This window comes from Pteropus vampyrus, unplaced genomic scaffold (assembly GCF_000151845.1).
Source record: "Pteropus vampyrus isolate Shadow unplaced genomic scaffold, Pvam_2.0 Scaffold115, whole genome shotgun sequence".
Lineage (NCBI taxonomy): Eukaryota > Metazoa > Chordata > Mammalia > Chiroptera > Pteropodidae > Pteropus > Pteropus vampyrus.
In genome coordinates this window covers 2,804,157-2,830,652 of record NW_011888896.1, presented here as the reverse complement: position 1 = coordinate 2,830,652, position 26,496 = coordinate 2,804,157, and the positions used below count along the sequence as shown (strand labels likewise).

The following is a 26,496-nucleotide window of genomic DNA, read 5'->3' as shown; positions in this document are numbered from 1 at the left end:
TATCATAATTATTCACCGAATCACTATTTGGCAAATTTCATTTTGTACGAAACACTAAACACAATATTATCTCAATATAAATATACTAATAACGGATGCAGGTAAACTACTCTTAATTTAGTATTTTCATTTAATTGTTTAAACCTCAGTTTCTTTATGAATAAAATGGACATGATAATAATAGCACATTTTCTTCATATTGTTACTAGAATATATAATATAGCATACTGAAAGTACTGACTGCAGTATCTGTCATGAAATAAATGCTAAGGAAAGGACAGCTATTCCTACTTTCAAGATCTGGTCTCTGACATCCTGTCTTTGACTGCTACTTGGGGCCTCATATTTGCATTCATATTTCCTTTCCCTGGACTAGGCTATCCTCTCCATCCTGCTGCAGCTAACACTCTCTCCTGTAAAAAAATTTTCTGCCTCAGCTATAGCTCTGTTTCATAGAATCTGATCAGATAGTTCCAATCTCACTTTTACAGTTTCTGGAGAGCAGTTCTTTTTCCAAATTTAGAACTGACAAATTGTTGTGTTGACCATTTTCTCCACCAGTATGTCAATACTGTATCTATTTATTAAATCAGAATACTGTAGAATAACAAATTTAAAACTATACCACTCCTCCCTCCCCAAATAGCTGCTCACCTTTAACATTCACCAAGGATTAATATAGAAACCGCCGTTAGAGCCCTGCTGACCATTTAGTGTCTCATAGTTACAGACACAACATTCATATATAAAAATTCCTCTCAAAGCTAACAGAAAAATTCAATCTCTCCTGATAAAATGTTCTGCTCCCTTCTTTTGGGCAACAAGCTTTACATACGCCATTGTATTAATCTCTTTGCTCTGTACGTTAAAAAGCTCAGATTTAAGTTTTTTACTATGCTACTCATTTTCCCAGAAAGCATGTCTATTACTTAATTTGTGTCTTTCATACTTCGATAATTTGATTGTATCTCAAAGTGTGTGTTTTTTTTTTTTAATAGTCAGATCATGACTCTGTGTCTGTGTGTGCACATATATGTAAATTTCATGTATCCGTATTTTAGGACAATGTAATGAGGCAGAATGTTGTATTCTCCATCTATAGAACTTAGTCATTTATTCACAGAATAAATGACTTTGGAGGAGGTAATACCTTAGAGAGTCTCATACACCTTCATTTTAAGGATAAGAAAGTTGTACTTTTAAGAAATTAAGGGGCTTGCCCTAGATTCCATAGTAAGATGTCAGGGCTTACATCTATGACTATTTATCTTTCCATTAACCATGTTGTCTTGCTCTAGAAAGGATATCTTATCAAATAAGAATATAGTAAAATGCTTGATGTAAATCATTCTTGTTTTGTTGTTTTAGTTTTCTCTTTTAGCCTACAACCTCCAACACAGAGTAATATTCAATGTGTTTAAGAAATTGAGTGGTTTCAGGTTTTATTTCATCAATAAGATATAAACTCAGCTAAGGTCAGTAAGAAACATTCTTAGAACTGTTAATTTAATCTGCCTTTTCAAATTTATTTATAGAGTTTATTTATTTCACTTCTAAAGTATACAGATAGCGCTTATTATAGTTAAGATGGCAATATAACTTGAACACATCAAGGCTTGTATTTGACTCCTGGAACAGTGAGTGATCAATATTAACACAACGAAGCCCTGTTAAGGGCATAAGAGGCTCTGCTGAGTGTGTCTCTGAAGATCAATATTATTAAATCACACATTTTCTCATTGTTTGACTTCCCAAATCTCAGACAGAGGCCTTATTTATTTTACTTGAGAACTTTTCCCCCCATTGTTTGTTTCTTGTGCTTTCTCTACCCACTGGATGTTGATCAAACGGTGACTTTTATCTTTCTAAGTGGGAGCTATTCGTCCTTGAGCTGCTTCTATGACTGTCACTCAGTGAAAGTCCATAGGCTTCCTGGGCAAATGTGCCAGCTTCTTTTCCCAGAAAAAATCCTGCCTTGCTCAAAAGTGGTCACATAAATTGGTTCAGAACAACATTCTTCCTGGAGAGAAGTCCAGAGACACATTTTCTCTATCAATAGAATAATGAAATCAAGGATGTATTCCTTCTGAATTCTGTGATAAAAATGATCCTTGGTATAGATATGGAGAGAATTGTGTGAAAGTATTAAAACCATGAGAATTTGATATTTTAAACTAAGAATTTGAAGGAAATTTAGTGGTCATTTGTTTCACTGGTTGACTGAAACTTAGCAAAATAAAGAAAAAAAAGATGCATTTAAAAGAATTACTTGAAGAAGAAATGGAGAAACAATTCTCTATTGGAATTATGTAACAACTAGAAAGTACTAACCATAAAATCAGATGCTGGAGGAACTATTATACCAAGGAGGAACTATGTACCAAACATAGGAGATGAAATTCTTTTATAATCTACAACAGGGCTCAGTAAACTTTTTCTGTGAAGGAACAGATAGTAAATATTTTCACATTTGCAGACCAAAGAGTTTCTGTTGCAACTCAACTTTGCTGTTTCAGCATTAAAGAAGCCATGGACATTACAACAACAAATGGCTGTGATCCAATAAAACATTACTTACAAAAATAGACAAAAGGAATTCGTCCCGCAGATTTTAGTTTATTGACCCCTGAGCTACAGGAAATAAACAATTTTGGTTTTATTGACTAGATAGATAACCAGGTAAAAAGGTATCTAATGTAAGACTATCAACTATCCATTATTGTGTTTCATTTTAAATGTATGTCCTGAGATCAAATAGCAGAATTTTGTTTAATGTGATATGTGTGTGTGTGTGTGTGTGTGTGTATATATATGTATATATATATATGTATATATATATCCACACACACACACTAATTATATACTCAACAAATTTTATAAATTTTATAAATGTTTATAATTTATAACTTTAATATGTGATATGTATTGTAATAAGATATATACATTAAATAAAATGTTGCCATTTGGTCTCACTTATATTTTATAAAAAGGTATGTTAATGCAATAAAAGAATACAAGACATAGATTTAGAATAAAAGACAGTGCTATGTAAAAATGGTTAGTTGATTATAGATATATATATTGCATTGGTTCTGTCTCTCTGGAGAACCCTAACTAATACACTGATCTATAAATAAAACACTATGGTATCAATCATTAGTGCATCCTCTCACTTTCATAAGTGCCAGAATTCACTTAGGCAGCATTTCTGATAAGAGATTATGCAGTCTTTATTACTATTCCAGTAATAGGGAGTTTGCTACCTAATAGGGTCTCAATTCTATTTTACAATAGCTCTCATTGTTGAAAATGGTTCTAAAAATTTTGGCCATTTTGAGATTAACATCATTCTATAACAGTAAGCCCATGGATCAGAAATTCTAATTCTATTGGCACCTCCATGTAGTCAGTACTTCGCACCCTATATGCTCCTTTTAGCAATGGTTAATAGTTTGGGCTTTGGGGTCTATTGAAACTGATTGTAAATTCTAACTCTAAAACATACTAGTTGTAGTCCTTGGGAAAATTACTAAATACTGAGTCCCAATTTCTTTAGCTTATAAATGCAAATAATACCTTTTTTTGAGGTTTGATTATGAAAATGAATAGGTTACCTGGCAGATAATACATGCTCCCCCCAAAATACTGCTGATACCATTAGTGTTGCCAGGGGTAATAGAAGAAATCAAATCATTACCCAAAGTCACCAGAAACATATTTTAGATTTTATCATTCATTCGATAATATTTTTAGGCACCTACCATATTGCAAGCATAATGACAATAGGGATAAAAGTGGACTTAGCTTTTGTGGCTCCTAAACCCTAGCAGAGATAAAAGACAGTGTCTATATTCACATGAATCCTCAAAAGTGGGTCACAGTCAATGAGTTTGTTAAATCTCAGAAGTCTGAATACTTCCATCATAATAATAATAATAATAATAATAAAAAATCGCAGAGCTACGCACTGCACCTTTCATCATTCATGATAGAGAATCTCTAGTACTAATACTGTCTTCTGCCTGTGGACTCTTAACAAGATTCCTCCTTTGGTTTTCTAGTGATTATATATATACTTTCCCTTATATTATGAGAATGGGTTGCTACTGTATATTTAGTGGGTCCATATCACCTTTCATGGATAGATTTCAAATTGTGGATATTTTTAGAGATAAAAATAAAAAATAATTTTAAAATAATAAAATTGAAAGGCAGTGTATATCTATATATAAAAAAAAACTGATGCTGAAAGACAATCTGAATTGCATATCTTAATCTAGGCATGTGTGATGTTTAGTCTAGACACCATGATTAAAGATGATTATGTCAGGGCCTTAACAAGCTCAACATGTGTCCTTCTTCGCTTTAGTGGGGTTTGGAGAAATCATATTCTATTCAACCCCCTTACATCTGATTACCCCACCATCTGTAGGAAGAAATCCTAGAGAGGACAAATTTGCATACTGAAGCTTAGCAGAGGTTGAGCTCCAATTCCACTATCAAACTACCTAAGTCAGAATTTAATTCCACCTTAACCCTTTCCGATTATAGTCTTAGACTGTACATAGACTCCCTGTATCACAAGCAACATTTTGAGAGATTCCACACAAATTTAAGAATTTAACAAATTCATCAAGCACACCATATTAAAAAAATATATTTTTTGGCTCAAATTGTATTTGACTGATTATTTTCCTCATTCAGAGTAAGCCAGTATACTTATTTCTGTACAAATCAGTATACTTATTACTGTACAAGTGAGCCAGTATTCTGATTACTATCAACAAGTGTACAGATAGAAACATATATTTTTTTCCTATCTGGAAACCACACCAAATCACTTTCTTCCTTTGCTCTGATTTAACTCTGTGAATTCAGCATATGCTCTGTAACATTTCAGAATGGTGATAGGAACAATATGTGATGGCTGCAGAGCAAAAGAACACCTGAGAAGAGAAAGGCTGACGTTTTTGAAGACTGCACCTCCTGTTACAGAAAACAAGGGGAAAAAAAAGGATAGTGATTCCTTTGAGCAATAAACTGCCAGGTGACATTTCCAGGCTGGTGCCAGTCAGAGCAGCAGATGCCTGGGGTGATGAATTGGGCATAAAGCACACACAATTTCAGGGCAAAGCAATGGAACCGAACTAAGAGAGAGCATGTTATCAAAAAGAGGAGAATAGCAGCTTTTCTGAAAGAGCCGAAAGTGAGAAACCTCGTGTTCCTCATAAATGACAGGAATGTTCCAATGACAGAGCTGAGAAAAGGGAGCTTGCGAGCAGCACACAATATACACCTGAGAGTTTCTAGCTTCTTAAACACTCTGTATTGGTCAAACAGAAGACTACATCTTGGGCTGAAGAACAAAACATAAAAGAGACGAGAATATCAGTTTTATAATTGTTACTATTCTGGTTTGTTTTATGATCTATTGGAGTTTAAATGTTCTGCAATTACAAATGCTAATGATCCTTTTAACATAAACATTTTTGTGGAAAAAATCATCCTTTAAGTTGGCAGAAGCAGCATAGATGAACAAAATTAGCCATGTATTGATAATCGTTGAAGCCAGATGACAGGAACATTGTTTGTTATATTATTCTCTTTCTGTTAAGAAAGCATCCTTCTCTTAAACCTTACACAACAGTTGAGCAAACATCCCATTTCTCTTCTCCTTGTCACCACAAAATTTCTTGGAAGAGACGAACTTTCTCCACTTGTTCTCCACTCCGCCACATACATTCTGTATTTAACACACCTGTCCGGCCCCTTTTCACACAGTGTCACGGTTTTCATTAGTATCAAAAATGATCTCTATAGCCAAACACAATAGACATCTTTCTGTCTATATCTTATTCTACCTCTAATTTCAATTCATTAAATCTCTTTCTAATTATTAAAACAATCTATGCTCTGAGCTTTACTCTTCTAGATCATCTCTCATACTAGCAACTCTTCCTAAGCCTCTTTTGTTCTCATTTTCCAAATCTGCAGACATTGATCATGGACCTTCTTATGTCTCTCTACTTTGCCTACATAGTACATACAGACCTACAGTCATGACAAGTCTCATTTCTTGTCCTGGCTATTTCCTTGAGGTCGAGCCTCATATGTCCAATTATTCACTAACATTTCAATTTGGATGTCCAATATGCTTGTAACTTAACATGGTCAAAATACAAATCTTGATATTTTTTCCATAATACATTTCTCTCCCAGTTTGCCTCATCTCAGTTAGCAACATGCCCATTCTCCGAGTTGATAAAGTCAGAAAGCTAAAAGGTATTCCCCATTTCCCATCTCTTAGGTCTTTTAGGTTTACTCGTATAACAAGAGATTTACCCATTTTTCTTCATCTCCACTGCCATCGCCCCTGTTAAAGTCAACATCATCTCTCACCTCATCTACTACTACAGTGGTTTCCTAAATGATCTCCCTGCTTCTGCTTCAGGCTCTTTGCAGCTAATTTTCTAGACAGCACCAAAAACGTCTTCTACACATTAAAATCAAATCACGTCACTCCTATGCACAAAAACTTCCCTGGCTTCCTTTTGCTTTTAGGAAAAAAAAAAAAAATCTGATCTCCTCACCATGGACTGCAATCCTTAGTTGATCTGACCACCTTCAGCTAATTTCCTACCTCATCTTAAGCCACTGTCTTCCCCTTATTCCAGGCTCACTGACTTCCGTTTTAGAGCATGACAACTTCTTTGCTGCCTTCAAGCACTGACAAATGCTGTGCTCTCCACTTACAATGCACAGTGCTGCCTGACACAGTGGCATCCTTTCCTTCAGCTTCATAGTTCGGTTTAAAAGATAACTTTTCAGAGATGCCTTACTGTTGTAGTTCTGTTCTTTCATGTGTAATCATTTCCTTCTTCACCTCAGTCTTTTCCAAAAAGATTGTAAACCCCTTGAAGGTAGTAGCTGTATTTTTTTCCTCTTACATCTGTATATTCAATGTTTAGCACACTGTCTGACTCGTAAATGTTCAAAAGATGAGTTTTGAAGAAAATCAGTGTAAAATAAATATTTGTAAATAGCCATTATATAATGAGTTACAGATTTTTTTACTTAAGCAATCTAGTTTTGCAAAACATGTAAGCCAGGCCAAACACTTTAAATCCCAGATGTGTTTGTATTATGATGAAATTAAGTTTGTCTGCTTTTTTAACATATGAGAGATATCAGAGAAAAATTTACTCTAGCTATAAGACTTATTAAACACTCAAGACAGCCCAATCTAGTGGAAATAGTCAGGAGCTGGCTAAGAAAAGCTGTTGGATTTCCTCCTTTGTTGCATGCTGATCACTTTTCGGTCAGTTACTATCTTTACTTGTGTCTGAAAATTTAAAAAGTTTCAATTAAGGATTTATTTGAAAGGTAAATATTCCTTTATACCTATCACATTTTAATAAATCAATCCAGAAGTTAACTGTGGACTTTTGGTTTATAGATTAAATAAATAGCAATTCTTATACAACTTTCCCAAAAATCAATTAAATGCCTCCCCTAAAACCAGCAGGACTCTACTGAGTCAAACACAGGGCTGAGAAGCCATTTTATCTCTACAGATACATGTTCAAAATCTGTAATTATTCCTTGTCATGTTGCAAATGGAAAAATAGAATATACTTCCATGAAATACCCTGTTGTAATCAACTCCACCGAGAGTCTTGCTCTGAGAGTTCGCTCCTTCTCTTCAGCTGGTTCCTTTGTCCTGTAATTGAATTGAATTTGCTCCTCGCCCCATTCCTTCTAGACAGCTTCTCATTTGAGGACTCTGAAGATGTATTACACTAATATATCGTCAGAATGACAATGCTATGATGATGCATGAGTATAATACATCTTCAGAGATCCAGCACTGTCCAGAAACAATACAGCTGGTACTGGATTAAATTCAAACCTAATATAAAAGGAAACATTAAAAAAAAATTGGCGAACAGGGAAGGAGAAAAAAACTAAATAAAAAAGATATTTGAATGAACTTCATAATCCTGTATACTTTGAAGACAAGTTTTTAAGACTTTAGCATGGATCATTATTAATTTGTAAATTTATGCAAAAACGATTCTCTATAAATTTCTGAAGATTACAATGAAACAGACTTAGACAAAAATACGTAATAAATCTAGTTTTTTAAGCCTCGATATCTCCAGCAAAGAGTACATTCAGACTTTACATGTAATAAATGTTGCATTTTGACTTTTTCGTCAGTTTGGCAAAATTAGTCTCAATGTTTCAGGAGATAATTTCATTATGCATTCTATTAGGATACATTTCATGAATGTTGAACCTCTTCCATCAGGACAAAATTCCTTCTGTAACATTTTCATAGAGGGTAGAAGTACTGCCTGCTGATAGAAAATATTCCATAATTTTTTTTTAGAAACTTTAACAGACTGAAATTGGGTTGCATAGTAAACTAGGATTAGAGAATTTATAGATAACAATAATGGTGATAATAATAATAACAATAATAATAGACAGAAAAACAGGGTACCATTATTCATGATCTCCTGGTCACAGTGTCCTTTATATCCTTTACCTTGGCTTTGTTTGTGTTAATAATCATACTGAAGTCTAGAGAGACTTGCTCCTTTATTATGAGAGCAATCCCTTAGTAATATATAGCTATTTAAATGACTCTTTTCTTTATTTTTATAGATTTCTTTTTCCTACAGCACGGAATAAATCTAAAAATAAAAAAGCACCCCTCCACTAATATAGTGTGTTTCTTTTCCTTCCCCTCTCATCAATTACTCTTTATTAAAATTCGACTAAATAATTCAAACTTTTGTTTTTAGAAGTCATTCCAGTAGTTGCCCAGTAAACAATCCCTCTTCTACTTCCTATGTTATCTTGTACAAAATAACATCGCCCCAGTTTAGAAGTGCAATCACTACACTACGTTTATCTGATTTTAATCACATAAGAACACAGTATTTATCATTGCTATCTTTTATTATCCGTCCTCAAGCAACTTTTATATAAAGATAAACTGTAAAATAAATTTTAACAATAGCTAAAAACTTGGAGCTCCTAACTTTGGCTGAGTATTCTTTTAAATTGTTTATCTGTACTATCTCCTTTATATAACAGCGCTGTAATATTATTATTATCATCTTGATTTTGCAGATGAAGAAACTGAGACACAGAGAGCTTAAGAAATTTGTTCTGGTTAACACACACAGTGAGTGGCAGAGCAGGAATTTGAAACCAAGTAGTCCTAGTACTAACCATGTCCTTTTAAGCACTGTGCTACATTGCCCTGATGAATAAGGGTTAGATAACTATACAAATGTTATTAGCTTTTTTTATAATGTCTTTGGTAAATAATCTATTCACAAAGATTAATAAAAATATTTATTGACAATATTGATTTTTAAATATTAATCAGTTAATGTTTACTGATCACATAAAGAATTTATAGTATAAAATAGTGTGTCATTTAACAGTTATTTATTGAGCACATACTATGTAATTATATTTGCCTGAATTATGGATCTTAAAGAGATAGCATACAAAAAGTGAGAGGAATAATTGTTTATCATAGTTTTATTGATCTGTAATCCAAGATTATTAAAATCATTCTAATTTCCCACTAGAGAATTATTCCATTATGATCAAGTTAGTCATAAATATATAATTTTAAAACAAACTGGATTATAATTAAAATTCAGTAGCAATATATCTATTTTGAGTAAAGAAAATAGATATAATATTCCTTTTCACTAGACATCATAACTTCTCTATTAATAATTTATTGCAAACCAAACATATGCTCATGACTATAATTGTCAAGGACACTTTGAGTCTTGGTTAAAAAAAAATCATTATTAACATATTTTCTTTTTTTTACTTATACATTTTAGTAATAATCCATCCAATAACAGCACCTAAATTCCAGTAGGCCTTGTTTGTGTACAAATGTAGCCTTGATGGACATGATCTTACATTTATGGGGAAGTAAAACCATGTTGTACCTTCACTGACTGCCCAGGTTCAAATGATTAATACAACCTGGTTTCAAATGAACATCATGCTCTTTTTTTCATGAATGTTATACATGAAGTTATAATACTTTACATGTAAACTAGTGAATAAATGTTAACCTAACAAAATGTTAGAACAATGTCTGAGAAATACTAAGTGTTTAATAAATAATATGATACATGTTATTTGGGTTAATCTTATACATACACAGTACCTAATGGTATTCTTTCTAGGTCCTTTTGGGACCTATTTCAATATTTTGAATGTAATTTTTACCCATGTAGTTTAACTTCAGCATGAATTAGCATAAAATTTACACCCAAAGTAAAAGCTGCATTTTCTAATGATAATTTTTAAACACGTCCCTAAGTTGTTTAGACATAACCTTTTATGCAAAACTTTCCTAATACATGTAACGTGACATTGAAATCAGTCAGGGAAAAGACTCTACAAAAACATAATCCCTAATATATAAACAGCCTAATGCCAACTTTTAACCCCAAATTTAGTCCACTAAGGAGAGACAAAATCTAGAGTGTTATTTGTTTATTTTGCTAATGTTCAAGCTTTCTCAGAAAATCAATTCCATAGGGGGAGAAAAAAAGATCTATTATGAAATGCTTTGAGATGCTTGATCGGTTCTCGTTTTCTTTTTTATATGGATATTATTTCCTCTGAGAATAATAGATTATTTCTTATAGTGATTCATCCTATCATCAGGCTCATTGTTTAGCCTTAGATGTGTCTTAAAATACTGCATATTTTCTTGCTTTCTATAGTCAAATAGCAGGCATAAACAGTTCTGAATGCAAACAATTTCACATAGTCCAGTAACTAGATAGAAGTAGAGGGGCTTTGGAAACAGACAAATGAAAGTTAAAATTACTTTAAAGAAAACTCTCAGAACAAAGAAGCATTTTAACTGCATATATAAATTATTGGCATGCAATCTTATGGTAAAAGTTTAACTTGCCAACATTAAGTAGATACGTTTATTATATAATTATCCATTATGTAAAGCCATTATGGAAATTCACAAAAGCTCTTCATAGAGTACAACTCTACAATGGAAGTAGAACCATAGCTTGTAATCTAAAGATCTGGTATTGTTGAAATGTCATCAGCATAAATTGCTGGTTTTACTGAAATTTTTCTTCCTAACATTAAAGAGAAAAGTATAGTGTCAGGATTGCAAAACTGAAAAAAACACTCAAAGAATTACAGTGTTAGGGTGACAGGCTGCCAGCTTTCAAGGAGTACACTTATAGCCTCTTCTACATATCACCCTTGGCATTGGCCCACCATTCAGGTATTTCAAAGAAGACTTTCTTTCAAAAAAGAAGAATGATAATAGAATTCAGACACTAATAGAAAGTAATATTTTTCTGTTTGTACTTGTGATGATTTGAACTATTATCAGAATTATTTTAAATAATAGATTTAGAAGTACATATAGTTTTTAGATAATAATTTTCATTTTTTGCATTCTTCTATTTTTTCCAATAATTAGTAATTAATATTTTCTGCATTAAGGTTGTATTTAATTCTCTTTAAAGGTTATAGAAGCTTTAATGTGCTAACATTAAACCTACATGTCTTACAGCTGGAAAACAAAATTTGAAACCAAACCCTCTATAAAAATATCTAATGCAGGGGTCAGCAAACTTCTTCTTAAAGGACAAGACAGTAAATAGTTTAGGTTTTGTGGGTTATATGATTTCTATTGTAACTACTCAACTCTACCATTGTAACCATTGTCATATGAAAGCAGCCATAGACAATATGGACAAGGTACTATGCAACCATGGAAGAAAAAACAACTGACTTTGCCTGGATAGTTAAGAATGGTTTTAAAAAATGTTGAAGGATGAGTAGGAGTTTGTTGATTAAATAAAGGGTAAAATGATGTTCCTAATAGCAGAAACAATATGTGTAAAAGTAGAGAAATCAAATTTCCAACAACGTTAACTAGATGTATAGTTTTGCCTCCACATCTAGTTATTCACTGTTCATTTGCTTTTAATTGGGTTTTTGGTCCATTTTGTCACTGAATTGTCACAATGATCACCAAACAAACTAACTCAAAGGTAATTATATTTGGTTCTTATTTGACCTGATTTACATTGTTCACCAGTCTCTGCTCTAGGAAACTTTTACCTCTTTTGGTTTCCCAAAATCATGGTTTCTGCATGTACTTCTACATCTCTGACCACTTATTTGTATTCTCCTTTATAAGTACTCAATAATTGTTTATTAAACTAAAGTAATCAGTGTCAAAGGACTAATTTCAGAAAAAAAGTGACAAGCCTGTTTAAATGTGGACATTATGAAATCAATAAAAGGAAAGAGGTTAAAGAGAATATTAAATGGAATAAGGATCTAAAAAAGTGAGAGATGATGGAATCCAGAGCATAGCAGAAGAAAGATGCCTTCACGGAACAGGCTTTATCTTGAGTTAAGTAATAGTATTAACTCTTATGGATAATCAGGGTGAGAATATGTTCCCAAAGGTACTAGGCATATGGAAATTAGATAGCAAAGAGTTAAAGACATACAGCCATTGTTTATGCTCACATTTTAGCTTCAGAGCCAAAAGAATATTTTTGTCAGATAATAAACACCAACAGTGTTTATTAGAGTGAGAACATTTCTCGAGATTCCAGATATCTAAGAATAGGAATAAACTAAGAAACAGGGATTAAAACAAACAGGAATGAATAATAAGTAAAAATTTGAAAGAGGCTTTCAAAATGCCTCCATATTTATTATATGTAATCTATTATTTTAAAATATATCTTTTAACTTTTCCTATTTTATTCTGACTGAATCTGGATTTATTAATAAAATGATGTGTGATTTAAATTTTTATTTTGTCTTTATATGCAAAATCAGATGGCTTGTCAATGTTATCCAAAAGTTCAAAGTAATTTTTAGCTTCATAATATCCTCATTTGAGAGTAGCTATGTGAACTGTATTCAAGAGCTGTAAATAGGCCCTTCAATTTCAGAAACAAGCCTGGAGATTTTACTTGGCTCCAAATCCAAACACATTCCTGTAGTACATTAACAATTAACATTATGAAATATTTACTATAGCTCATGAACTCTGTTAAATATTCCATGCTATTCTATTTAATCCTCATAATACTTCTGTGAATTGGGTATAATTATTATCACCATTTTCTACCTGAAGTTTAAAGAAATTAACAACTTTGATTAAGATATTACAGTTGATAAAAGACCTGGGTCTCAAATCAAATTCTGATTGACATCAAAGTTCATGATTTTAATCATTGTGCTATTCTGGTATCATCTGATTCATAAAAAAATTACTGCTAGGAATGAAAAGGAATCATACATTTTATATTATGGATTTTGAGAAACCTTGAAAATTTTTTAAGTCGATAAGGAAACAGGCAGAGATTAGTCAGAACAAAAAAAAATTCTCTTATAAATAAAGATATATGAACTTATCCAAATTTCTAGTGATAGAACAATTTCCCTCTTATCTATTCCTTGATGTAAATATTTTTCCTAATAGTTCTATAAGCATTTTTGTGTATATACTATGTTCCTGACTTTGTTCCACACTTGCTGTTACAAAAAATAAAATAAAATATGGTCCATCCTTTGTGTTGAGGTTATTTAAGTTCTTGTGATTAACAGAAAAATCACAGGAAGTAGCCTAGACCTCTGAGTCTCTGAGGTCATCTATTTTAAATCAATATATAATGATACTAACCCCAAGTGTATGGTGTCTACTCATTTTCAGTAAAGTGAAATGGTGGATTCCAGAGCTGGGTCAGGAAAGACACAAGATGAGCCTGGCATATTTTGTCATGCAGGAAAGTGTGAAAGTGTTAAAAAATAATGATGAGGGTATAACACTAGGACACAGGAGTCAGAATAAAGTGACCCCCACTGGCTAAATTAGAGGTAATTTGAGCATCAAAATAATTAAAAACAATAAATTATAACAATTTTTAAAAGTTAGGAATCCGTGAGTCTATGTCATAATAAGCAGATAAACAAATAACAAATAGGAGAAAGTGTGGTTCTCTATTACAGCAGAATACCACGTGCTGATTGGTAAAAATAGGATTGCTTAAGCTAGAAAAATCACCTTTTGTAATTATTATGGTAAAGATTGGTTCACAAAAGAATCATTGATAACACTAAATGTAAGGGTAAGGTTGACAAATAGCCGACATTTATATGTTATGTTCTTAAAATCTTTCCCTACTGCTTATTGGTAGCATGGGGAAGAAAAAAAGTAACTGTACAAAAATCAGACAACACTGTGATTGAGTAATCGAAATTACCATCACAAATGAGAAACAGATGGATATCCTGTGCCTCTGGATACCATTCTCTGAGAAGGCTACAACTTCATTTATTTATTTCCAGATGGGCATAACTGGAATCTAAACATGAAGGAAAATGAGTCAAACCAAAAATGAGAAATATTCTATTTTAAAAAAGGGGTACATGTATAGTGGAAAAATGTCAATGTTCAGTAATGACAAAGAAAGACTAAGGAATTAGTTCCTAGACTAAAGAGGACTAATGTGATGTGACAACTAAATACAATACTTAAATTCTGCACTAGAGGAAAAAAAATCTATAAAGGACACTATTGGATCAGTGACAGAATTGGAATATGGATAGTATGATAACAATGTTAAATGCATGAAAGTTGAAAACTGCACTGTGATCATGTTAGAGAATGTCCAAATTTTCAGAAATGCACACTGAAATAACTAAGGAGAAAATGGTATGATGTATATAGAGATTACTCTCAAATGACTTAAAGAAAAAACATATACATGTATATTTCTACATACTCTACATATATCATATGATGAAGAAAATGGGAGAAATGATCATGCGTGAAACTGAGTAAAGGATATAGTATGTTCTTTGTATAATTTCTTAAATAATTTTAAAATATAAATTTGAAATTAATTCCTAAACACAGAAGATAAAAGTTAGAAAGGAATCATTGGTATAAACAAACTCTAAGGAGCTAATATACCCAGAAACATCTTAGGAGAGATGTTTTGGGGGAACGTACACTGAGTAGTTTGAACAAGTGGAATGGCAACTCCAACTGGCTCAGGCGATGTCTATGATATGGTTGAACCCACAGCATAATTTTTCTGTAGATTAGGGAGAAGTTCTACAGAGCTATCATTCTGTGACCTGACAGTTCTTAGTGATTTTTAAAACTAGAATACACTATAAATAAGTTGGCAAGAATTACCAAAGTTACTGGTAGAAAGATCTAAACAAATCATGCAAGTACAAAAACTAGCCATTGCTTCTAATGTTAACAGGAATTACAGTTGATCCTTCAATAACACATGTTTGAACTGCCCAGGTCCACTTATATGTGGATTTTTTACAAAAAATTTCTGTACTAATTTTGATTTGCAGTTGAGATTACACAGATGCTGAGGTCTCACTGTATGCACAGATCAACACCATTTTATATCAGGGACTTGAGCATCTCCAAATTTTGGTGTCTAATCCCCACCAGATACCCAGGGGCAACTTTTCTCAAGGAGTTGAAATGTTATAAGCAGATTTTGTTCAAGAGTCAACTGTATATCCATATTTGTTTTTAACACTAAACTTTGCTCACATGGTGATGTCTGTTTTGAGCCACATTTCTTATGTGATATAGCAAAAGAAATGAAAATATACAAAATATTGATAGTTTTTAGGTAAAATGTAAACAGATCACTAGATTTTACAATTTTGCATCCAAATATAAATATAGAAGTTGTAAAACGCTGATAGAATTATCAGGCATATTACTTAAATCAGAAACTCCACAATGCTATGCATTTGAATACAGATCATTAACAAATTATAATTTGAAAATATTGGAAGCATTTATAAAAATATCAGCCATGTCTAGCTATTCATTGGATAATAGTTAATATTATGGTAATTTTACTAATTTGCTCTGTTTGGCAGGATAAGAAAAACAAATCTCTACACAGTTTAACTTATAAACCCAATCTGTCTTCTTTCAGCTTCATGATGTTATCAAGTATCATTATTCTAATAACTTCACTAACTAACATTCATGCTATTTAATTAAACTAAAATGTATCCAAGCACTCAAAAAGAAGAATATGCATAATAACAAGCATTGAAATTCAGGAGAGTTAAGTCCAAAATATTAATCTTAAATTATATAAAGATGGAGATTATGTGCTTCGTTCTTACAAAAATTATATTACCATATCCGATTTAAATCCCTGGAAAGATGATTAAGAATCAGTCACACATTTGCATATCATCTTATACTTTTTAAAGCACATTTATGCCTATTACCTTTTTTTGAGTTTCACAATAGCCAGGGATTATTATCATTTGATTTTTGGAAAGTAGGAAACTAGCTCAGAAGGAAGCTAACAGATTTGCTCTAGGATTGGCTAATGAAAAAGGAAAGTTGAGATAGGAGCACATGTAATCTAATGGCTAGTCCTGGGTTTGTCTCACACCCCAGAGAGATTCCTGTCACTAATTCAGTGATCATCAGTTTTATGATTCTGTAGCCACTCTAGGGAGTGAGGTATTGGCAGTCAAGAACATACTCATGCTTCAAAAATATTATAGGGGCCATAATGCATATTATATAACTGTATACTGCTGTTATATTGATTTTTTTCTCCCATTAATACTAATACTAAGCATATGATGTGAGTAAGTCTTATTAGACCTACTGCATAAATGAGGAAACTGAAAGACACTTAAGGATAAGTGATACTAAAGAAAGCATTAGCAGATAAAATAGATGTTCCAATTGTACTCTTTCTATGCCTGCATAAAATGTGCCTGATTTCTTTAAAAGCAATTTCATCACATTACTTTGTTAGAGTTATTTCCACTAAAAATATAAAACAAATAAAATAAAATTTCATTATCTGAATTGTGTGTCATCCTATTCATTAAAAGCACCATCTTCATTTCCATGGTACACTCAAAGCTATACAGATTATTTAAATTTTACACAAATTGATGATTCTGTTAGAGTTGTGGCAATGAAAACAGAAATGTTTTGATGACAATTATCCTCAACTTCCAAAAGTAGACTTAGTCTCTTTCAGAAGATGTGCACTGTAACAGAAGCACCAGAAACCCATAAACATGTTACATCCCTTAATTTATCTAGCTATGTGATCTTGTAAGAGTTATTTAAATCCTTAGGTTTTTAGATCCCTCATCAGTTACAATTTAATTCTAACTACCAGATCCTTGATTCTGAACTGCATTTTCAAATTAGACCCAGCAATCTCATAATTTATATAATTTCATTCTCCCCTGATTACTTTAGCAGTTCATGAGGGCCTATTAACATGTGAATGCCGATTGAATAAAAGCCTGACACATTTAAATGAAGATATTTCTCTTGTGATATTTCAACCATTTGAGTCTTTTGTCTATTGATTTGTGATTATCTGGTATACTAAAATAAAAATAACCTTACTTAGAATCAAGAGACATAGGTTCTACTCTGGGCTGTGACAGAAAATTTTCATTTAACTTTTGTAAACTACACCATCTTTAGATATAAAGGATAAGTACAAAAATATTCATCCTGCCTACTTCATGAGGAAGATGTAAAAAATAAGTTGACTCCTAAATTCTGAGTGAGGCTAAAGGAGAATGTTGAACAGCACAAACAACACTGATATACTTCTGCTTTACCTGACGGGGAGATGTGCCGCCAAGAAATGGAAGGCTCTGGTTTCCCAGTGGCCAAACAAGTAAGAGTGACATTGGTTCCTTCATTGATGGTCATATCACTTGAGATGTCATATATCTTCGGAGGAACTGAAATGGTAAAACATGCAGTGGTCAGAAAAAAATATATAAAATTCTGTTGAACTACATATGATAACGCCATGACAGCATGAAATAAAACTGTAGAGGTGAAATGTACGTATGGCCTATAACCATCACCCAAAGGTAAATTCTCTAGCTCCTTATGACTCTCCTAGAGTCGTTTTTTTTTTTTAATTTGTTTTATTTTTCTCTAATTTTTAGATATTAAATATTTCAGAATAAATGGAATATTTAATAACAAAAAAGTTTAAATATTGCTTAAATTAAAATTTTATTGTGGATACTTTGAATTAAGTAAACTAGGATATAGCCAATCTGCTTTTTTCTGTCCATGTATCTTCACTGTCATGATGGTTTTCTTGTTGAAATGATTAAATAAAAATGGAAATTTGGAATTAACTTAAAATAGTAGAACAATTATGCCTACATGCTGATTTAAGAGCTGAATGAGATTAACAGGTATAGGATTGGGAGGTAAGATTTCAAGGTCCCGAAGATATATGGGGCCTCAATTTTCTATATGCCAAATAGTAGGTCTGGAGATTCTCAGCATTTATGTTCTAAGGAATACTGTATCTAATGGCTATGAAAGTGTGTTTAGTAAGTTTTCTTGTCTGTATTGGCTGGAAACCACTGGCTGAAACAGCTCTCTTCATCTGGGGATTTCTTAGAATCTCTGTTATACCCACTGTAAATCTCCAAGAGCGAAAGGGAAAATATTATGTTTTTTTTGTTTGTTTATTTGTTGTTTGTTTTTCCTGTTGTATTAGACTGTGGAAGCTTTTATCTCAAAGCACTTGGTGAAACTAGTGATCATGGAATACACTTTGGGAATGTTGGATAGGAAAATCCCTACATTAATTTCCAGGATTAAAGTGTCCACATTCTCTCAAATACTAAATGGTCTCATTTAATCCTCAAATAACATGGATATGAATCCTAGGTCCTCTACTGGCTATTGTGTTAGCTAGGACAAATTACGTAATATAGCTGAGCCTCAGTGTCATTATCTGAAAGCTGGAGATAATATTGACCACATAAAGCTGTCATGAGAATTAAATAAGTCGGTATATGCTAAATAACTTAGAAAAGCACCTAGCATCAGTGTTAGCTATTATTATTAGATGACTTAAAAGACACACGTGCTCTTGCATTTAATTTTGGTACTGCTCTTTTCCCAGGCCTTTAAACTGCCCTTAGAACTTCGCCACTTTGGTAGTGTATAGGACTGGCCTGTGCCATAAGTTTTGGTTGATTACAAAAAAATTATGGTGTGCTGAAGTTTCAGGTCAAAGCTAAATACATGGAAATTAGATACTTTGATAATTAATAGAAAAAAATATTTTACTGGAAGTTTTAAAATTGTTAGATTCTCAAGGTTTCTTTATGCAAGAGATATTTTCACAGTTAATAAAAAAACACTAACTAAAATCTGTCATAAGGATGAATTAAATTACCCATACTTTGAATATCATCTTTGATTTTATAACAGAACCATAACTCTGCTACGTATTTGATTATATGTAACTGTTGCTATGATTGAGGAAAAGGCTTATTCCTAAGTAATATACCATTGTAACTGTTTCTAAATGACATATTTTAATTGGCATTCAAAACATATTATCATTAAACTCTTCAGTGAGCTCTTCTCAGCCAAATAATAATAATAATAAAAAAAAAGAAATGGAAAACATTCCAAACAGAAGACTCTTTTTAGCTTAAATGAAACAGAACAGAAATACAGACATTAAAATACCAGAGAAAGATAATAGGGAAAAATGAATGACTTACTATTAGTGAACAGGAGAGTTAATGAAAATAATCTTATAGCATTAAACAAGAATCAGTTGGCCATGTGGATGTAGTATAGGTTTGATGTAGTAAACTATGAAATATATGTGAACATATGTGTGAATATACACACACAAACACATCCACACACAAATACATTCATACCAATGACTATTGGTATGAATAGTCATTCATGTAGTCATATATTAAGAAGACAAAAGAACAATTTACATATTACTTTCCTTCTTTATGTAGAAGATAGCATACAGAAATTAGTCTAGCCTGGCTAGTTTATTTATATATTTCAAACATATAACTGATTCGACTTTAGACAGAGAAATGATGAATAAGACCATGCAATTCTATCCTCTCAATTACTTTATTTTGTCAATTCTATCTGATCTTAAAATAGTTTAATTTAAGCAGTAAACATGAGTGGTAAACTAATATTAAGCACAATATTTGACTTCTCAGAGAAACAACCAAGTTTCTTAGCAATCAACTTAGGTTTGACATTTAACTATGGGAAAGTGTGTAGTGGCAGAAGAGTGTTGAATTTCAGGTGTGACATGTCATCTCAGTGATTGCGATTACCTCCCAGGCCCTCATAATTCAGGATCTGCTTCAGGGAAGCAACATCTGGAAAGAGGATGTTAGTAAGGGAACATCCCTTTGGCAAGGCTCTTCTCCGTAGAATGCATCACCTGTTGGCTGCAGATACTGTGTGTAAAGAAAGCCAATGAAATCCTTTATGTGCATTGTAGCTTGTGGAGGCAAAAACAGGTGTTGCTTCACTGAATATTCAGTCATTTCATATTCAGTTGAAGACCTCAAACTTTTACTGAGTATTATGAAAGAAATAATTCTGGACCCACAGGAAATACAAAAATTTCAAAGCATAATCTCTGTCCTCAAGGAACTTAAAATTAAAAGGAGACAGAGAGGTAACGAAGAAAACATATTTTCCACATCTCCCTTTACCATCTCACACAAGTAACAACATCTAATAAGTATGCTTTCTGGGTTCAAATTAGTAAAGATTATTTTCATGTTGGTTTCTTTTAATGTGAACCACGCAGGACAGTTTATGCACTAAGTTATTTGGAGTGGTGCTATTAATAATGAAGAAAAACTATTAAAACCTCAATGTAGGACAACATAAATAAAGGTATTGTCAGCTCTGCCTTCAGAATGAGGTATGGTACTAGAGAAGAGTTCGGGATGATTCCAGGGAGCATCAGACTAAGGGAAAATTGAAGAGAAAAGAGATGCTTCTATTCTGGGTGGCAGGAACGGGGAAGAATATTCACAGTTCAGGAGTCTTAAGACCATCCAGTTCTGGTAGCTGTCCCTGGATTACTGTTTGCATATGAATGATGCATGCATACAGGTGAGAAAGACTCTATTGAGCGTTCTGAATGACAAAGCAGTGTGTCTTATGATATGTCCAATATTCATTCTATGCCCTTACATAGAAAAAGAGAAAAATGAGAGTTAAAATAATTTACTATTCCATATGTATATTCCTTTTCTATATACCTTATTTCAAACTTTCTCAAACTCATTTAGAAATTTAACTTAAATGATTTGTTTAAAAAAGGAGAAAATATGTTTAATCAATTCAATAATTTTAAGTTACTAAATAACTATGGATTTTAATAAGTGTTTCTTATTTCTATGCATGTTATTTAAGTATTTATGACCTGGAGCAAGGTAATAAAGAAATAAGTTATTCATCTAAATGTAAACTTGTTTAATATATAGGAAATAATTATTATAACATTATCATCACTGTCATCATCATCATCATGACACCATAAAATAAAACAGTAAAGAAGTTCTAGATTTCATACTAAATCACAGACTATCTCTTTCCGAATAGGGCTCTAACTGGGGATGTACACGACTTTACAGCTGTGTTCATAATTACTCGTTGTATATCACCAGTTAAATAAATCGTAAAGCACCGAGAGCTTTCTAAACAACTGAGGTCTGAAGTAGATTTAAAAGTTGTGTTGGATGAAATTTTTTTTTTTAATTCCCATATACATTTAAAGGAATCGCTTTTGATCCCTCAAATTAATAACCTGCTTTGACTTTAATTATTCACAGGCCTCAAATTCAACTGCTATTTAGTATCCTGTCCTTAACTTCTATTCGGTTGATTCCATGATGAAATGATGGTACATATTTAAATGTATCTATAGATTTAGATTCACTAAAGGTAATATAAATCTCTTGTTGATTTCACTTTCACCAAAAAATTATGCAGTCTGACTTGCCCCAGCTGCCTTCCCCCATGTGAGTCATCTATCACAGTGTCCTCAGGCAGAGTATGAAGCAGTATTAGCAAGGAAAATCTTAGAATATGTATCCAAAACAAATACTAATGATTTCCACACAACCAACCATTTGGTATTATCTCCTTCCATTTGCATTATAATGAGCAATTGAGTTTTTGAAAGGATGCATAGTTTGCTTTTTTGTTTGTTAATATGTACATATCTTCTGAGTTATATAAATAAGTTTTTTTTCATTTGTTTGTTTGTTTAATGAGGAGCATTCACATATTTAACTTAAATTTCTTCCAAGAATTTATCTTGTAGTCTGGATCAAAACCATTAAAATTTGAGAAGTCAACACAACGGTTACTTATCTGTACATCACAGGAATCATATAAGCATAGTGTTTTATTATATTAAGAGTTTGTACAGATAATTTTCTGAAATAATAAAGAAAATAGAGTTTATACCTAAACTTAACTGCATGAGATGTGAGGTTAAGTCACATACTATTGAGAACCCTTAAAGGATGAATTTGATGGGTATCTTAACTGTAAATTCAAGACATAACTATTTGGATCTGTAAATTTACACCGGCTCACTAAAATCAATTAAATGCCCCATCAAGTTCTTAACTTGTAATAGTACAAGAAACACTACAGATACCAAACCATTTGGAGGCCTTCTTTAGGCTGCCAAGGCTAAAAGTTGAATGGAGTATTTATTTACTCTAAAACACATAACAGTTATTTATTCATACACTCACAGATTATAAAAAAAAATCAGTTCAGCATTTATTGTAAACACAGTATTCTAGGCACGAAACCAACCTGCTTCCTTAGTCAAAGTGTAAAAGTAGTGTTTTATAGGGAAGTACACTGAGTGTCCTGCCACTCATTCTCTGAAGTTATAGGCTCATTAACAAAACCTTCACAGATTTTATTATATCTATTTGAATTATGCACACAATCACTAGATCTGTTTCAAACATGTTCTCCAGAGCAAACAAGAAATAAAAATAAAAGCAATTTTGTCACGTTGGTGTCCTGCTTGACCAACCTCTTTCCACAGTGAATTCCTCCACCTCAAAAACTTACCACAAAGAAGAAATACTAAAAGGTGAATTTCAGAGTGAATGCTAAAAGGTTAAAATTTTATTTTAAAACGTGTCACTGATAGCACTGATCACTGTAAAACAAGACTGATTTTCCTGGGTACGTGTTGTTGAACTAACCACTTGAATCCACAACCCTCTGTCTCTTCTCACTTCTCTTATAGTTTCTTTGTTATAGGTAGTATTCTTTACAATGTCATTGTAAAGAATTTCTTTACAATGTCATTGTAAAGAATTTCTTTACTTGTTTATTGCTTGTCCTTTCTTCATAGAACGTAGATGAAGTCCTTGGGTAGAAACACTGTTTGCTTTATTCAACAGCATATATATCATCAGAACCTAGAAACGGGCCTGACATATATGGGATATTCAACAAACATTTGTTTTATTTTTCTTTCATGTGCCAAACTAATATTTATTTGACTGCTTAAAGAAGATTTCCTATAGAATTTCATACCACTGTGAGAATGATATAATAAAAATTCTGTGAATCTGTAATATACTGAAAATGTAATTATAATGCCCTAGATCCCATGTGACTTTTTTTCAATGATTCTCTGAGTTTGGGTATTCAGTATTCCTTTTAACTCATTTAAAATAATGGTATTTCTCTATTCTATTGCCTACTAAAGTTTCTGCTGTGCAAACTCAGTGAAATAATTGGACAATAATCATATAAATTTATTTTCAACAGAAGGAGCTGTCGCATTATAGGCAGCAATGTGTGCATTGGTTATTTATTTATTTTACTTGAGAAGCTATGTAAATTTAGGGTCAAAAGTATTTGTACATATCCTCTAAGAGTATGTACATATTATCTCTGCTTTTTTTCTCTCTCTCCAAAGACTTGGAGTCTGATTTAGTTCGAACAAACTGTCTCTCTGAAGATTTTTCTAACTGCTTGAGTCAACAAGCTAGACAAAACTATAAATCTTGGGAGAATTGGCTTTTTTTGTACTCCCACATCTGGAAATGGCTGGCAATATCAAAAGAACAGTCTTCCTTTCCTTAGGCTGGCACTTCCCTTTTTAGTCTTGGGCAGCCCTCAGAAAGTGAAAGCAGATCCACGTTACATAACAAATCTCCTGGAAAAGGTGCTGTTCTCAAACTGTGAGAAGAAATTGTTTCATGATTTTTTTTTTTTTCTAAATTGGCTTGCTTGTGGGTTCTTGATGGTTTGCTGGCCTGCATCTAACTAGCAATGTTGTTTTCTCCAGCTCATAGACTATAACTGACTTTTTACAGTTTATGACATTTCAGAGATTTCTATGGCTTCTCTCATTCCATCACTCAGATAGTGATAAGTGGAAAAAAATACCCAAGCATGACTTATAAATGCAAACTTGCCAGATTTGTGAATTACCTACTGATGGAATATGCCAGAACCACTTTTGAGGGCAAAGAACATATTTAAGAAAAATGTATCTTTTAGACTTTGGTTTAAACTTTGAATCATGTTGCTTAGTGTTTTTTTTTTTTATTTTTAGATAACCTATATACACATATTTCTCAATCCACTGTGTCCTCCAGGGTGTTAGCTATATTAAGTGAAAAAAACAGGCAATGACCTGTTTTCATCCATCCATCCATCCATCCATCCATCCATCCATCCATCCATCCATCCACCCATCCATCCAAATATTTACTGAGCACCCACTTGATTAGGCAGACTAATCTTATGGAGTCCATGTCTAGAGTTAATTGCAATATGGAATTATAAATCCTACAAAGTAGATTTTGTAACTATAAGGTGCTTTGGGAACACAGAGTAGTAAATCTAACTCTGCCAATGGAGTCAGAATTGGAGGGAATATTGATATGAGATAAGGCTTTATAAAACAGATGGCATTTGAGTGAAATTTGTTAATTAAAAACAGTAGTCCTCTGTACCCAGATAATCATCAGGATAATCTGATGAGGTTTTTTTTTTTTTTTTTTAATCTTGGAAGAGGGCTAACTCAGGACATCCTAGACAAATAGGTGTGGAAGGAACTCCAAAATCTACAGATTTGGAAACTGATTACAAGACACCAGAAAGATCTCTGCATAAACTTCTCTTTTCTATTCATTTAAAATATCCACTCTAATGAAAAAGCCTTCCCTATCATCCTCAGACTGGTTATTTGCCTTCAATGGCTTAATATTAAATGTAACTACTCCTAGAAGAGAAGATGTTTAATAGCTTGCATGTATTTTCATACTTCCTGACAGCAGCATGGTGGGTGTGAAGAGGGCTCTATACTGAAGGTAAAAAGGTATCATGGGCAACTTCCCCTCATCGTGTTATTTTTCCATGGGAAAATCCAGAATCGGTTTTTTGTGTAACAGTGAGCAAGACAATAAGCAGTTGAGAGAATAAAGTAAGCATCTAAGAGAGATAAACCCCAGAGGATATGGAATTATAGAAACAATCAAAGTGGAAATAACTTCCCTATCTCTTTCCCTTCTCTCCATTTTAGCTTGACTATCTGACACATCAAGTGGGGTGAGAGAAAGTAATGCCTAAATTTTAATATAGATTTTCTCATTGAAGGAGGGCACAGGTATTTTCTAGGTAGATTTTCAGTGACAAATATACACACATACACGTGTAAATATATATTGAATTTAATGATACTGGTTTAGAAAGGCGAAGTTTTGGTAGTTTAACATTTATTGATTTTAAAAATTTTGATTGAAGGCAACTTTTCACCTGCTATATAACTATTTTGAAGGCAAAATGTAATATTGTTATACAAGAGTTTCAATATTTGACTGTATTTTTTTTTTATTTTTGCTTTATTTTGGCTAGAGGATCAATAGCTAGCCTCTACACATGAGTGTTTATACACCAGAGTTCAAATCCCTGCTGTACCCCAGGCTAGCTTCAGTTCCACTTACTTGGATGGTTCAAAGATATAAAATACTGCTGAAAATCAAGACCATAATAGCAGCTACCCCCTCAGGCGGCAGCAGCAGCAGCAGGAAGGCTAGAGCACACTTAGCCTGTTGTATATCATAGGGAATCTGCAATGCCTGCTTAATTCACACTTTTCCCTAGTAGAAAATAGTTACAAAATACATAGGAAGAATACCATGACTTAAATACCTTAGAGCACACAAATACAGGTGTCCATATCTGGTGAGGCAGAATTCTTAAGGAACTAACTCTATATTTTTAAAATCTACATTGATAGTAACATTTTATTAAGAATTAATAACGAGCTACTTTTTCTGGAAACGATTTGGCACTATACTTAAAAAAAAGAAATCCAACTAAATAAGTCAATGATTTCTTCTTATAGGAATTTATCTCGAGGAAAGCAAGAACCTTCTTTCACCATAGTCACTATTCTCATAAACCTGGGAGCCAGCTCCACTGTTCTGTTTAGAAATGTGCCAGAAAGCACCCTCTGGAATGGCCTAGGTGAACTTTTCTTGCCTCATCCTTGGCAGTGAACTATTCTGCAC

The 26,496-nt window shown here is 32.7% G+C and overlaps 1 protein-coding gene across 2 annotated transcripts in view; it reads right to left on the bottom strand.

Moving 5' to 3' along the window:
* The window catches only part of NEGR1 (neuronal growth regulator 1), an 800,836-nt gene that overhangs the window by 320,368 nt on the left and 453,972 nt on the right, over window positions 1-26,496 (bottom strand). For both annotated transcript variants that reach the window (XM_011365696.1, XM_011365697.1), the window contains exon 3: window positions 17,722-17,847. In XM_011365696.1, coding sequence (XP_011363998.1) covers window positions 17,722-17,847 — 126 coding nt within the window. The remainder of the gene's footprint in view (window positions 1-17,721; window positions 17,848-26,496) is intronic.